The 16,003-nt window shown below is 42.0% G+C and overlaps 1 protein-coding gene across 2 annotated transcripts; it reads right to left on the bottom strand.

Moving 5' to 3' along the window:
* Positions 1-2,501: 2,501 nt before the first annotated feature.
* Positions 2,502-4,641, bottom strand: LOC118283138 (zinc-binding protein A33-like). 2 transcript variants are annotated; one of them, XM_035604857.2, is made up of 2 exons: positions 4,488-4,641; positions 2,502-4,157 (listed from the first exon to the last, which is right to left on the bottom strand). In XM_035604857.2, the coding sequence occupies exons 1-2, from the start codon at positions 4,503-4,505 to the stop codon at positions 2,994-2,996; spliced, it is 1,182 nt and encodes a 393-aa protein (XP_035460750.2). In that variant the 5' UTR covers positions 4,506-4,641; the 3' UTR covers positions 2,502-2,993. The 2 variants fall into 2 exon arrangements, with proteins under 2 accessions (XP_035460750.2, XP_035460749.2); XM_035604856.2 differs by having other exon boundaries at positions 2,502-4,393; positions 4,488-4,628.
* Positions 4,642-16,003: the final 11,362 nt, after the last annotated feature.

The following is a 16,003-nucleotide window of genomic DNA, read 5'->3' as shown; positions in this document are numbered from 1 at the left end:
TGTTATTATTAGGAACATGTAGTTTCTCTGTAGAGGGAGCTCTCCGGGGACTATCTCACAGTTTCTGCATCAGCCTACTCCTTTTGTGGTAAAAGAGGAACAAAACGGATGAATGCAAAGAAATCACTGAGCCTATGTGTCTGTCTCTATGCGTGGGTGTGTGTGTGATTGAAGTGTGATTTATTCGTGTGTTGGCTCGTGATTCGCAGCGGCCAACAATGGCTGACACATATATGTAAACCCCCATGAGCTTGTTAATGGTTGGCACTATGCCTTTCTCTGTGCTCAAATAACAAAAATGCAAATGTTTGTATAAAAGCGCAGTACGCAAACCTGCTGTCAGCAGTTTACAGATTAAAAGGACGATACTGAACAAAGAGGAAAAACTACCCATGGTCTGCAACAACAGGCACCTTCCTATTTAATATAACTAGAAGGGTTTCCAAAAACAGCTCCACTATTCCTGTGCGATGAAGTCTGATTAATGAATATTCTGTGGTTGGCGTGTTCAGAGTTTCAGATTGCGAATCAGTTACAAACAACAGAGAGGCAGTGCGACGGCAACAATGACCACATTCCGTATCCTAGCAGGCAACTGACATAACATTGTTATTTTTCCATGCAAACGTTATGCATTGTTAAGTTGAACATGTGTCACTTGATAGTTTTGGACAAACACACATGGCTCATTTCTAAATAATGTAAATGATCAGCTATTTACGACATGTGTGTGTGGGACCTGCCAAGTCCCGGACACATGCACCCAGTCGTTTTTGTAAAAAGGAAAGAAAACCGTCACTAGAGATCTGAAATGAGACTTGCATTAATTGCAGCCCAAAATGTGTTTTGCAAATGTATCGAAAAAGAACGGAAAAGGGCCCTTTGAGGAAAATAGAGACGTCCCTTTGCTTCCCACGCCCCTCCAGCCGGCATGTGTCCCTTTCCCCGTTGCATTGACAGCAGCTGTAGGGCTACCAGAGAGCTGATGTCGTAGGGAGTGAGAGCACAAAGGGAACAAACTCGCGCTGTCGCCTGCAAACACCTTTCGCGAGAAAGCTGATGTAGGTTGTTGTAGTTCAGGGTCTGTGGCTCTTGTGTGTTGTGTAACAGGCTGCTGTCTGGCTCTGTGAGACCTTTCTGCCCCACCTGTGCCAAAACACGCTGATGTTGCGGTTCGTGCAGGGTTTGACCGGCTGTGCTGCGATGTTCAGTATGTACCAGATACCAGACACAATGTAGTTGCTTGTGCAAACGGGTAAAAACAAAAAAAAATGAGAGTGAGCCGCTTCCTGGTGCCCGGGAAGCGGGCACCAGGAAGGGGAAAGGGGAAAAGGGGAAAAAAGGAAGAAATATTAAAATGTTTTCATTGATGAGAATTCAAACACTGTTTAAAATGTAATGTTGTAATGTTTTTCGACTAGCGGCACCATGACGCCTTTTCATTTCCTTTTTTCCCCCCTTTTCCACTTTTACAATTTACAGTGATGAATCCCCTTTACAACATTAGATTCAACATTGTGGACTGAGGTCAAGTTGTTCAATGTATGAAAATGAACTATCCATTAGGATACTCACAATTAGTGGTGCGGTGGGCGTCATTGTCTGACTCAGTGAAATCTCATAATGACACTTTTTTAAAAATGCTGTACATACATAAACAGAACAAAGCAGTAAAAAAAACAGGGGAAAGAGACAAAGGTGAAAAACCGAGGATAAAAGCATCTGAATCAAGAATTAATTTACACGTGTATGTTTTGAGCAGTGGTTTGAACAAGGGCAATGATTCAGCACGCTTGATTTCCTTCGGCAGCATTAAAAATGTGGGAACAAACATAATTAACATGATCCATTATATTTTGGGTCAAAGTTATTTTCCATTTAAGAATTTTCCAATAAAAAATATAATTTGCCCCATATTTCTCATAGATGGTGTCAGCCTTGCAAATGGTTAATTACACTGAATGTTGTATGAATGTCTTTGACACGTCTTTATGTCTGAGTGTTGTGTTATATTCAGGGTTGCCGTGGCCTATGGTGGTGGGATGGTGGCACCAATGTTTGTGGCATTCCCTGCCCACTTTTTCAAGGTATTTGTACTTGTATTTATTTATCTGCCAGTGTATATGAATAAAAATGAATAAAGAATGTGCCAGTACTGACAGATTTGTCATTTGCAAATGTACACTCATATGCATGGTATGTTCAGCAGGTTAATGTGAATCTGCCCCGAAACCAGTGAAGCCGGTAAGATCAGTGAGACGACTTCCTCATTCCGTAGAAGACCAAAATGTACTGGCAGGCGTTTACCGCTCTACCGCCAAGAGGGCAGGGTCCAGCAGTACCCAAGCAGTCTCTGTGGGCCACCCGCAGCTATGATACTGTGTCTGTGTATGTATTAATATACATATACATATTCATATTTTTTATTTATGTCAAGACACTAATTACAAAAAACTTTTAATCTCAGGCTTTCCAGCTGAAAAGCAGAACAATACACTGAGTCAAGACAATATTTTATTATGTTGATGAAAAACCAGAATCAATTCACATTCAGCATTTATGATGAATTTATATGTTGACTTGTTTTTTTTGCTGATGAAAGAAAATATGTTCACAGACAGAATCATCACATCAGACAGAAAAATGATCATATATGTTGGATGATATCATATGTATAGATTATATGTGATTGAACATGAATCAGGTTTCATTTTTGTAAACTTTATTAACTGGACAAGAAGTTTTTGATTAAGTTTGTTACACGTCAACAATGATTGGCTGTTCAAACAGGTAGTTATTGATATTTTTAAACGTGGATCTTAATCAGTTTGTTCGACTTCATGGCTCCACACAAATTAAAAAAGAATTTAAAAGAATTTACAAATATAGGCAAAATAGCAAACAAATATAAAGAGTTTCACTGGTAACAGCTTCACTGGGAAGAGATCCAGAGTTTCACTGGGAAGAGATCCAGAGTTTCACTGGTAACAGCTTCACTGGGAAGAGATCCAGAGTTTCACTGGTAACAGCTTCACTGGGAGGGGATCCCCAGTGTTAATGTATGGAAACATCTTCTCAGTGAAAGTGTGTGTGAAGGTGTGTATGTGTGTGTTTGTATCCAGATTGGAGAAGGAAAGTTTTCCTTGGTTCCAGTCCAGATTCACTCTTATCCTCTGGATCTTCTTCTTCACTGGGAGATCAGAGACTTGATCTGAAGATGAAAATGCAAAGTAGTTACCTTCACAGAACTCAATTCTCCATAATCCAGGCAGCATGACGCCCTTCCGCTGGACACACTCTGCTCTCACACCCAGTGTCCAGTATGTACTCTCTCCGACTTGGACGTCCGAGCTGTGACTCCCTGAGTTGAAACCCTCAGAGCCCTGGACAGACCAGTAATAATTTAACCTCTCTGGATTGTCAGGAAGCTGCTGTTCCTCTCCTCGTCTCACACTGGTCAGGTCTTCAGACAGGATGAGTCCTGGATGAGCAGTGTTTGGGTCCAGAACCACAGGACTGTAGGACACCATGTCCTTCATCTTGTTCCAGATGTTGAAGGTCAAGTTGCCCAGGTGTTTGGCCTCATCTATCAGAGCTCCTGAGGGCAGCTGTGGATCATCCAGCAGGGGGCGCTGATGGACTCTCTCTACTGCAGCCTTGTAGTTGAGCAGGAACGAGACATCTTCAGCTCTCAACTTGTCCTCTGTGACTCTGACTGTGTCTGAAAGAGCTGCTGTCTCTTTGCTCAGAGCCTCCATGTTCTCCTTCATCATCTGACACTTCTGCTCCTCTTCGCCCCACAGTGCAGTCATCCTGGCCACCTCTTCCTCTTCTAGAAACTGGTGAAGCTTCTTAAACTGCTCCTGAATTTCCCTCTCTGTGCATCGGGCCTGGACCTTAATGTGTTCCACTGTTTGGTCAAACTTCACTTTGACATGTTCAAGACACCTTAACTTCTTCTTTAAGAGTTCCAGAGTTTCCTGAAGCCTCTTCTTGTGTTGTGGTGCAGCTTCACTGATGGGTCTGAACCTGTGGTCAGTGTGTTTTTCTGAATCTCTGCAAACGAGACACACTGGCTGCTGATGGTCCAGACAGAAGAGTGTGAGTCTCTCAGAGTGCAGAGTGCAGAGAGCCTGTAAAGAGCTCTGAACTCTCACCTGTAAGAAGTCATCACATAGGTTCTTTAACACCAGGTTACGAGGTGGTTCTACTGTTGAAAATATTTTACAAACTGGACACTCTGGTATTCCTTTCTCTTGCCACCATCTCTTCAAACAGTCTTTACATAAGCTGTGGCTACATGACAGAATGACAGGATCTCTGAAGACGTCTTTACAGATCGGACAGCAGAGATTCTCCTCTAATCTGGAAGCCATTTAGTCCCTGGGTGAAGCTGTGAACAGCAGACAGACAGTACAGTCAAGCACAGCTCCCCTCCCTCTCCACTAACTTCAGTCACTTTGAGTCGAGGTCTTCATCAAACTCACGTTCGTTATGTGGAGCATCGGCAGGTGGAGGCAGCAGAGTTGTAGTTGTTCACCTTTCGCTTCACTAGCTGGACACACTGAAAGGACAATGTCAGTGAATCTGAGTGTCTGTTGTTCACCCTGTGTCACCCTTCAGTGAACAACAACACACAGTTCCCTGGTGTGTCTCAGGTGAGTCTGGAGAGGGTGGAGCCTGGAACACTGACTCGTGATGTGCAGCGGAATGCTGCAGCTCTGATCTATTAACCCTTAGGAGTTCTGGGCTGTTCAGGGCCCAGACATTTTTTATTGATTGGACTCAGGGTGGATAGGGGGCCCCATAGTTCCCCCTGAAACACGGCCATGTTGGGATGCAAGTACAGGTGTGATCATCTCACCTTGAAAGATTTAAAAACATAGTTTTCAAATGTCAGGAGGTCTGCCATTTTGAGTTTGCTGTGTCACAGTTCCTTTTATGAACACAGTTTTGGAGACTTTCCGCTTTAAAAAAAAGCCTCTTGGACCTCAGCCATTTTGAACTGAATGCAATTTCATTGCATAATTTTGCAATTTACACGGCATACTTTGGCGGTAATCTGGAGTTTACCTGCTGTCATTGGATGCAGGTAAACTCGGTCCTGACTCTTCTCCTGTTTGCTTTCATGGAAAAAGTTACGGAGGTCAGTTTGATCAGCAGACTCACTTTGTCTTTCAACTGCACTTCCTCATTGATTATGCTCAAAGCTGAATCCTGCCCTCTTGGCGGTAGAGCGGTACACGACTGACAGGACATTTTGGTCTTCTACAGAATGAGGAAGTCATCACACTAGTTTTACTGGCTTCACTGGTTTCGGGGCAGATTCAGATTAACAAATGAGTATACATTTGCAAATCGGCAAAACACTGATACTGTTGCAGTTGTAAAAGTACAAAAGTAAGCTAGTTAGCGATAGTGGCTGTGTCAATCTCAGCTTGGTGGCAATGCCCGTGGCTTTGACTCAACCTTGCAGCCTATGGCTCGGACGAAGAGCAAAAACAAGTAGAAGGTGAAACCTTATAAAGAAAACAGCAGTTAAGCACTGTGCAGCACATTAAATGTTATACAACAGATTCTAAATTATAATCCAAAACATTGCTTAGTGCTGGTTTAACTAAATGATTGAATCCCGACTCAAAGTCCATGGCTCATCCTTTCGGTTCTTAACCATACTGCCTGCTTTGTATATGATGCTGTGAATCAGCCTGATAAGCTGCCTGGCTGCACAACCAATCTCTCCACTTTCAATATTCAAACCACTTTAACACAATTACATGACATGATGTGATGTATCAAACAGGAATTTCATTGCCGTTAAGTTGGAGCTTCGGTATAAGTTTGTTTTTTCAATATCAGGAACCATATGGGAACTCTCTCTCACACACACACACAAAATTGGATGTAAAGCGTACCCAATGAAAGACTTTTCAGAGTTCTCAATCCAACATATCATCTTAAACTTCCAACAAAAGTCAGTGGATTATGCAGCCAAAACCAGCTGGTGGTGTTTTGACACTTCAAAGTCTTTAGAAATGATAATGAATGACTTGGAAAACTGAGGTCAGGAGACTTTCCACTGACGGAAAATAATTCTTAAACCACTGATAAAAGATGGATAAAGTTTAAAAGCATAGAGAGGGAGCAGCAGTAGTACAGATGAAACCCACAAGCACCATTTTCATTCTCAGCTTTAATCCCTTACATTCCATTAAAGGCTGAACAACGTATTTGGAGTATGCTGCGGAAAGCTTTGTAGTACGAGCCAACACAAATTTATTCTTCAACCTCAGTGTAAGATTTATCTCCAAATATTTCGAAAATTGTGGCCAAATGCAAATGGGTCAATTTGCGATTCAGCCCTAAGCAAAATTCTGCTAATGGGCCGTCCTATGTGACCAAGGAGCCAACCAAGCCTTTTATTTTGGGTAAGAAAAACCAGGTCCTGGTGTGAAAGGACCTCTGCCATCTAATTCAGTCTTCATGAAGAGTTGGGGCCAATCAGCTGGGTCATTTGATGGAGCAGTTACTGTTCTATTGGGTCTGATCTGCTTGTATCTGAGACATCTCTGGTTGTGCTAGTGCTGGCTGCCTGTACTCAGTGGTACTTGCCAAATACGGCTGGACTGGGTTTTGTACTAACAAATCTGTATATATAGTGTTACTCATCAGCACCATTAGGCCAATTTAAACTGGCTCCACCATATTTCCTATAATGTATTTTTAAATGTAAAATTCCATTTAAACTAAGGCATGGTTGAATACTTGTTGGTTAGAATTCACTAATAGATTTGTATGTAATTTATTATATGTCTATCCAGATTACCCAGTTTGCTCAGCTAGTCTGGAAAAAGTGATGTGCACCAATGAAGAGCCATCACGACCGCGAACTCGGTACCAACTACCAGATAACAATGAGCTTGTTCAGTGGTCCACTGCTTGTGACTTTGTATTGTCACGTCTCCTGGAACTCAGAAGATGGCGGGCAACGTAGTAACATCTCACATACTTTCTTTGATTTGACACGTTTTAAGCATTTAAATGCCGCATTTCATTTGGTAATGGTTAGGGTTAGGGTTGTGGTTAGGAACAAAAGCTTGAAAGCAAACGAGAGGCAGGCCAGATGCATTGCCCCCAGCTACTGTACGTAGGGTAAACACACTGGAGAGAAATGCACAGCAAGTAACTCTTCAACTTAAAAATTACTATTATTTGCTGATATTAAATTTGCAGAGAACACAAGTTTACCACGACTGTTGCTCCCTCAATTCATTCTCATTCTTTTTCTTCCTCCTCTTGTGCCTGAAAGATAGCTCCGGTTCATCTTTTTTGTCAGAGTTGTCAACACATTGAGTCACTGTGACTCACTTTGGCATGAGGGGTAACCTCATGCTTAATTTGCGGGGCCCTATGCCATGTGCGCAGTGAGTTTATAGGAAATATAGAATAATAAAGGAAATACAGGTTATTTTCACATTGTGAGAAGGAAAAAGATCCACTTTATTGTTGTAGACTTGCAACTGAGTCAAAACAAGTTAAATTCATCTTAAATGAATTTCTTTTTCTCAACATTTATGCATTCAGATCTTTAAGCCCAGCAAGTTATTCATAGCATCATGATTCTCCTAAACCAATTTTCTTGATAATTTATTGAATAAGAAAGCAGTCAATGAATAGGCAAATGAATTATGAATGGAAAGGAAACCTTGCTGAGTGCTACGCAAGATGATGAATTGCCAATCAGCAGAATGCATCCAAATGTCTAACAAGCGTGTCTTTGATCCTCTGTTGGCTGTAAGTTGGAGCTAATCAAATGTTTATGAAGTATGTTCCCGGGTGACATGACATCTATCAGTGTGTCAGTGTGTCAATGCTTCCCCAGTAACAAACTGCCAATGCAAAGCAAAGCAGAGATTTCTCCTCGGATCCATGCATTGTAAAGCTACTGTGTTGCGGTCCCCACAGGATCAATAAGTATCTCTTTACTACAGCCTGTACAACTACAACTGCTTCCCTGGTCCTCAAGGACGGCTGATATCATTTAGCTCCATGATAGCCACAGCTCCATTAGCTGCAGGGTTAAATAATTTCTCATCAAAATTTCTTTCTGTGGTCTTGATGAAAAGAAAAATCCTTTTTTTCCCAGTCTAATTTCCATATTGAAAGATAAATGATAAGAAGTCAACAGTTCCCATGGAAGTCTCATGGCACAGCAGCACACACACTTACATAAATGTAACTTAAACATTCTCCTTGAATCCAATACAGATCTACGAGGAGTGATGTTTTTCAGTAATTTAGGCATAAGTTATTCTTTGATAATCAACCTTCAAGGAGACAGTGAGGCCAAGTATCCGTGTTGCAGCTTGGACATGGCCTTGCAGCAGAAAGCTCATTATAGAATATATTATTGCTACAAAATATTCAAAGATCTGGAAAATATCAGGCCTCATTCATGCTCAAAGACCATGAACATTTCAAAGAATTCTTTCCACAAAGCTTGATTGAACCAGCAGAGAGTACCCCAAGCCGTGAAAGCAAGCGGACCCACACACTGGTCAAGACCTGCTATAGAGTCAGACATCATATAGACCATGATAGCTACTGCCCCATTAGCTTCAGGGACCAAATGCAACCCCTCATTGGACATTTCCTTCATCTAGGGGGGTGTGGGTAGGGTGTCAGTAGGGGTCCCGGGCCTTGTTGATGAGGATGACACCAGAAGGTAAGAAACTGTTCTTGTGACAGGAGGTTTTCAGGACCTCAACCTCTTGCCCGAGGGGAGCATCTCAAACAGTTGATGTCCAGGATGGGAGTGGTCGATACGACCTTTCCTGAACGCTTCAGAGTCCTGGAGGCATGCAGGTCCTAGATGGACAGCAGGTTGCAGCCAATCACCTTCTCGGCACAGTGGAAGATATGCTGCAGTCTGTCTTGTACTTTGCAGTGGCAGCAGCGTACCCGATGGTAATGGAGGAGGTGTGGATGGTCTTGATGATGGCAGTGTAGAAGGTGCACCATCACCGCCTGTGGCAGGTTGAATTTCTTCAGCTGCCGCAGGAAGTACATCCTCTGCTGAACCATCTTGGTGAGGCTGCTGATGTTCTGTTTTAACTGTAAAATAATCATTAGATGGTTAGCATTCCAAAATTACAGCTACTGTGAAAGTTAACTGACACAGCAGCACTCATACGTAACATTAGTGCAACGAGGGGTTTTTCGTACCTATTATAGCCACTAACTAATCTCTGGTACCTCTTCAACATTCAGTCCTGTTTGCTCTGCCGATATTTCAGCGATGTCTGAACTAGACATTACCAGTTGACTGTTTTGTTAGCCCTACTCTCACCATGGTGTAGAGCTTAGACCTACGCCGACAACAGCCAACTGTACCTCCCACTCAAACTACCTCCCACTCAAACCCACTGACCACTCCAGTATGTCCAGACTACTGAACTGCCTAGATGACATCAACTGTTGGATGACCAACGCAAAAAAATCAGAGCTTGTGGTGTTTGGGCCCCCTGAGTCCATCAAGGCCATAACTATCAGTCTGGGAAACTTGGCTCCCCTGGTCAAACCTGTAGCTTGTGACCTGGGTGTGATAATGGACTCAAATTTCACACTGGACAAGCAGATTAACTCTGTCTTTAAAGCAAGCTTGTTTTCAATGGTGATTTGACCATCACCAAATTTACTTTTAACAGTTTTAAAGATCTTGAAAAAGTCATTCACACCTCATATCCCACCGTCTTGATTACTGTATCTCACTCTACACCAGCATCAATCAGTCCTCTCTTTTTCTCGCCTTCAGCTAGTCCAGAATGCTGCAGCCAGAGTCCTGACAGGAACAAAGAAGAGAGACCACATTACTCCTGTCCTGGCCTCTCTTCATTGCCTCCAAGTCTTTATTTGTTTTGAAAGCTCTGAATGGTCTCACATCTCGGAGCTCATCACGACTCACTCCACCTCACGGTCCTATCAGTCGCAGCTCAGAAGCTGTGGAACCTCATCCCCCTCTCCATCAGAGCTGCTCATCAGAGTCTTTTAAGTCCAGGCTAAAAGCCTACCTCTTCTCCCTGGCATTTGAGACCACCTAAATATGTTTTTTTCATGTTTTTATGTTTCCTCCCACGCCTTCGTGTTATTTGACCATGTTTGTATCTTTTATCCTAAATTTTAAGTAATTACAAAGCACTTTGGTATTTGACTTGACTGGGGAGCAGTGTTCATTAAAGACAGATTTTTAGTCATTAACCTTATCAAAATTTCTAATAAAATTTTTAGGGTTTTACACTTCTGGAACGGAGCCCTAAAGTTCTGCGTGTGAAATGTCCTGAAGCCAGAGAACATAACACAGCACTGATGTGATGATTTGCTGAACAGTTTTGTTTGGCGGGGAATGCCCTTGGTAGTGGAAATCTAAAACAACTCCTCTAGCACCTCCTCAGGGATGTTCACATGGAGTAATATTACAAACAAGAGTTTGTAACAGGAAGTACAGCATGTACGGCAGTGTTCGAATTGCACGGTGGCATTTGAGGGAGCCCTATTTTCTAGCGGAATTACTAAACATGTCACATGCAGGCACAGATGGAAGTGCGGTTAGTTTTAGGTTATTACGAAAAACATTCAGTTAGTGTGTCTCTCTCCACTGCTGTCCCCTCACGTTCAAGTCCTTTACCTTTTGTATTAGAACCACAAAAAGCAAGTTGGCATCTGTCGTCCGAAGCTAGCAGTAGCTGGTCCATCATTGTCTTCGCTTGTCGTTGTCTTTGTTCGTTAAGACCGAGGCTTGGTTGTTTCCATTTTGGCATTCTGACTACTTATTCATAGACTGTTAAAAAATACTGAATAATAAAATAATTGAACTATTTACTATTTAAATATTGCAGCCGTGCCATCTCAGGGAAGAGAAGTTCAAGGGGCGACGTAATGTTAAAACCTATGTGATTGGAAGGCAGCGCTGCCACGCATGGATGACCAAAGCAGGAATTGTCAAAGCATTGTGTTATTTAGGGAAGACATTCATCATGTTCGAAATTGTTATTTTATTAGTGAAAAACACACACTGACACATTTTTCGAAATACCATTTATATCGGGAACTTATATAAGGACTATCAGATAATCACTAAAAATCAATCTCAACAAGCATAACTAGTGAAAAAATGGATAATGTTTCAGAGCCCCCCCTAAATATGTCAAAGTATATGTCAAAATACTTAGCATTGTGTCTTTTCAATCACAACTGCAGAATTGATCAAAAATGCAACAAAATCCCCTGCCAAAAAAGGAATGTATTAGCGAGGACGGTTCTTCCAACCAATAAAGTTTTCCCTGGAATAGTCTGCATTGTTCATGGTGTTTGGAGAATCAGGCAAGCAGGAAATAAGACAGTGAAATAACACAGCATGCTGGTTCATGCTGAAGTACATGAACCTATATCTGTGTGAATGAGCAGATATGGAACATCCATCACAAAGCTGTAAATGAATTCACCAAAACAGGAGAGTCTGTGGCTGTCAGAAGAGACCACTGACAAGCACATGACTAACCAGACGGAAGAGCATCTGAGTTTTTACTTGGAATTCACATGACTTTCCCTGAAGGTTAATATCCCTGAGTACTGAGGCGTAGGTCTCATCGTCACCCTACCTTCATCTATACTGCCAGCTCTCCACCACACTAGGGATATAGAATTTCTAAAGTAGGACATATCGCTGCTGCAAATGAAAGTGCGGACCCAATCCCCCCCCCCACCTCTTCCCTCTACGAGCCCATCGCATATTGAAATCTATGCTAATTCATAATAAATCTCAAAAAGCGTCATCAGTCCCCCTGACACTCTCCCCTGAGGAATTCCATGCTCTGTGACTGTGAAGTGGTTATGGGACTCCCTCAGGGCTAGTGGGGAACTCGGCTTCACCACAGTGCCTGGGGTTGAGGACGCAATGTGTCATAACCAGGAAGCGCTGCTTAGGTGAGGTCATTTCAGCCCCAATGAGGAGAAGACATGCTCTATTTTTTTCGTAATAAAAAAAGAAAATTGTAGTAAAAAAATATCTGAAGGAATGAATGGTGCATATACTAATGTGCTTAGTCTACATGGGCTAACAGGAGATCACAAATCCATGTAAGCCTTATCCAGAATGTTGGCTGTATGCTTTGACATGTATTTTACATTCATTACCACAAACTGTCAAAGGAAAGAAATCCAATCAAATGTTCATTTCCTCAATTTCTACATAAACCACTAGAAAAAAATGTACTGTAAATACTGTTTTATTTGAGAAATTAGAATGAAAAACATGTATTTCTAGGCTTGTGTGACAGAGTTATTAAACTGAAATACATGAAAAAAATGTACACCAGTTTATTCTCGAGATGATGATGATCATGTATCATCAAAGTATGGAAGAGTTTTTTTTATTTATTTAAACATTTTCGAGAATAAAGTCAAACTGTCGAGAATAAATTCGAAATGTGGAGAATAAAGTTGAAATATCGAGATTAAAGTCGAAATAGCCCTAAATGGCCTCCAATTTGGTTAGCACACTGGCTAACAAAACTTCAACATCCGGTTGTATGCTGCTGCTAAAAAGTGCTTCCAGGCCACAATTTTCTACTTTATGCTCGAAATAGTTTTTTAACTATATTCTCGACATTTCGACTTTATTCTCGAAATGCAAGATGAAAAAAAATCTAGCACTATATCCTTGTCGCATAGCATAGTCATGGCGAGACATTACAAAGCATCACCAAGCTGGTTATATGTAAAACATGACTAAGCAGACTTTCAGACCTTGAACAACAGTTCATTACCATGGCAGTTGGTGAAGTGGCTTCAATTGTCTAATCACTCCCCAGGTTCCAAGAGGTTGATGAATGTTTTGAGTTTGTCCTTAAAGGGTCCATATTGTCAAAATTGAGATTTCCTGGCTCATTTCATAATAAATAAGATCTAGGGGCTCTGTAAGTACTGTAAAAGTGTCAAAACGGTCAATAAACAGACAAATACACACAGCCTGCATTCAGCATTTGCTTTGTTTTACGATGCCCCAGGACCTTTGTATAATTGTGATATCATAGCAACGCACTCGCTGCCTTCAGCCTCCCCCCAGCGCTCACCCGTCATTCTGTTGCTGAGCGATCAACAACACGAAAAAAATCAGGAAGCTACATCATTTGGACACGAATCCAAAGGATATTAATACAAGAGACCAGAACTAACTCTGACTTATTTTAACTTTGCAAAATTCATCAGTAATCGGTATGGGCCGATACCTGCGACGTGGAGCTGAGACAGTGAACAGAGAAGGTGGTTGGCCTGGCGGTGCGTCACTCCGAAAACAGTCGGCGAATCAGAAGAGAGGCTCATAAGATATTAATTAGACAGGCCAAAATTGACCTGTTTCTTTGCAGAACTCCTAAAAAAGAGTTATAAATCCATAATGAGATGGTTTTTGGGACCCAAAAAGGATACCAACTTCAAATAAAACACCATAAAGGTGTACAATATGGGACACAATGGATACAATTCTGGTGTGTGTTGGGTGACTCAGGTTGGCAAGGATGTTTGCCACAGCATGTTGTTTAAGGTAATGTTAGTTGAAAAAGATCTGACAATCCTCACCAAATTGTCTTCATTCAAATTAATGAGATGGCTGCATTTTCCCTGCATGGCTACTCTCAGTCTGACTGCAGCCAAACACGTAACCACAATGCTACTGGTGCTATGAGGCTTTACTCGTCTCTGAGGTTAGGGTGACCATACGTCCTGGTTTGTCCTATTTTCAAGCTCCAAGTCCCAAGTCCAAGCAAGTATGAGTAAAACATGAATGCCCTTGTTTTGAACCGTCCCTGGCCCGGTTTCAACCAATTAAATTCCCAAAACAATGCACCATGCTGGCAACACTGATTTGTCTGTACATATGTCAGTCAATGTCATTGTCAATGCTGTTGCTTAGCAAGCCAAGCCTGACAGGACCTGCTGCGCAGCGTCAGGTAGGCTTGCTAGTGTGTTCCAAAAAAGTACCAGGGAATGAATATGCAGTGTTTTGCTCACACTGCAAGTGTCCATTTTCAGTCTCCCACGGTGGAAATGGCGACATACAAAATAATATTCAACAAACATTCCTTCTTTAGTGAGAAAAACCCAGGTGACACCCAACCTTAAAACAGCAGGGATTGTTCGTCTCGACCTCTCCTACAACTTCTACATATCATTTATTGATTTTTTTTTTTTCAGCTGAAGACACATTTTTGTGATTTAAATGTTTTATTTCAAGATATATAGAACACAATCCATATAGGCCTACCTTGTTTTGTTGGGGGGGGGGGGGGGGGGGGGGGCTGACAATGACAATGACAATGACTGATCTTATATTAAATAAATGAATGTTCTATTACACCAATGCAATCCTTGTCTTTTGTTTTTACTGGTGCTGTATGATGTGTGAAGTTTGGTTGATTTTGGGAGACACGATTGTGCCACTGCTGAGGCGCTGTCCATGGTGTTGAAACGTGCGCTAATGTAAAAATGCAGTTGAACCATGAGCTCATATATGTGTGTTTGCAGTAAAATGAAAGTGTCCCAGTTTGAGGGTTTGAAAATGTGGTCACCCTATCTGAGGTGCTAATGTCAGCATGCTCACATGTTCACGAAAACAGTGCTAAAAGATCTACAGTAGCAATAACAGTCAACCATACCATCTTGATTTATTGTGTAATTGGACGAATTGCCAACAATAGTTGATTCTATTCGCTTTGTGTAAATGTTCAGGAGTCACACTACACTTCGTAGAACACAGTGTGGTTGGTGTTTCAGTCCTTCTGCAGTTGTTGTTTTTTTTTGCTTTTCTGCTTAACATTAACATTTTCATATAGCCTTGTTCAAACTGTAGAACCAAACTGTTACATTACCAGCAGTCTAATCCCCATGCACCTTGGTGTAATGTTGTTGTTTTTAGCCTGAATTAAAACCGTGTTTTTCTAGAAATCAAGGCTGCATTCTGAAGGCGGTAGTCTCCACCGTAATGTGCAATGATGTCTCTTCTGAGCATCCCTTTGATACAGAGTCGCACTCACCATGCCCGCTTCACTTTGTGCTTTCCCACAGACACAGATGGGCGCTGTGGGGGGAGATCTCCAACAGTGAGGGAGCGAGCTCAACAGACCAGGTGTGACATGAACACTACACCCTCTTTGCCTGTGGGCTGTGTCTCTGATTGAAACTCGTTCTTGTTGTGGGAGCGCTGTGAAGCGGTGAGACGCAGACGCCGCTTAGTCTGAAAAATTAGTGCCATCAGCGTCTCAGCATCCGGATTAATGAGAACCCGCGGTGCTGAGCCAGGCAAAGGCTGCTCATTTGTTTGGGTACCCATCTCCATTAAACAGCAATAAGGGGAATTCATGGAGCTCCGTCAGAGCGTGGGAGTGCGTTGGAGAAGCCTGCGTGGAGGGATCCGTAACACGACTAAACTCATCATGCTCTGTAATCCCAGATGAAATTAAAAAGCCGTGAACAGCTACAGAAAAAGAAGAAAAAAAACCTCTCACATTATTTTTTAAATCTTTTTCCTGCTCCCTCTTTTCCCATTTCGTGTCTCTCATCTTGCATTGTTTCTATGCACGGTTTCTTGGCACTGCTCCTGTCTTGTATTATAGTGCCAACAAGGCAAGTAATAAAAGATAATGTCACACACTCTATGCGGGGATATGGAAAAGTTACAATATGCCATATGGAGCTGGGATGTACTGTAGCAGAAATGAAATAAAGCACACAGCTGATAGTGTTTCATGTTCACATGCATTCAGTGTCTTCCACTTGATGTGCAGTGGCTGAGGAAGAAATAACCATGCCTTCTGTTCTGTTTGGCAAAGAGTGCGATGTTGTCAGTTTTGCATTTTGCACGGAGATTCAGAGACAGTTCAGGACTGTGAACTGAGCACGTCGCAGTACCAATATCTGAACGGTTTCTCTGTTTGTATTTCATGTAAAA

The sequence above is a fragment of the Scophthalmus maximus genome, chromosome 14 (assembly GCF_022379125.1).
Source record: "Scophthalmus maximus strain ysfricsl-2021 chromosome 14, ASM2237912v1, whole genome shotgun sequence".
Classification (NCBI taxonomy): Eukaryota; Metazoa; Chordata; class Actinopteri; order Pleuronectiformes; family Scophthalmidae; genus Scophthalmus; species Scophthalmus maximus.
The sequence above is the reverse complement of the archived record's forward strand: the minus strand, read 5'-3'. Positions and strand labels throughout refer to the sequence as shown.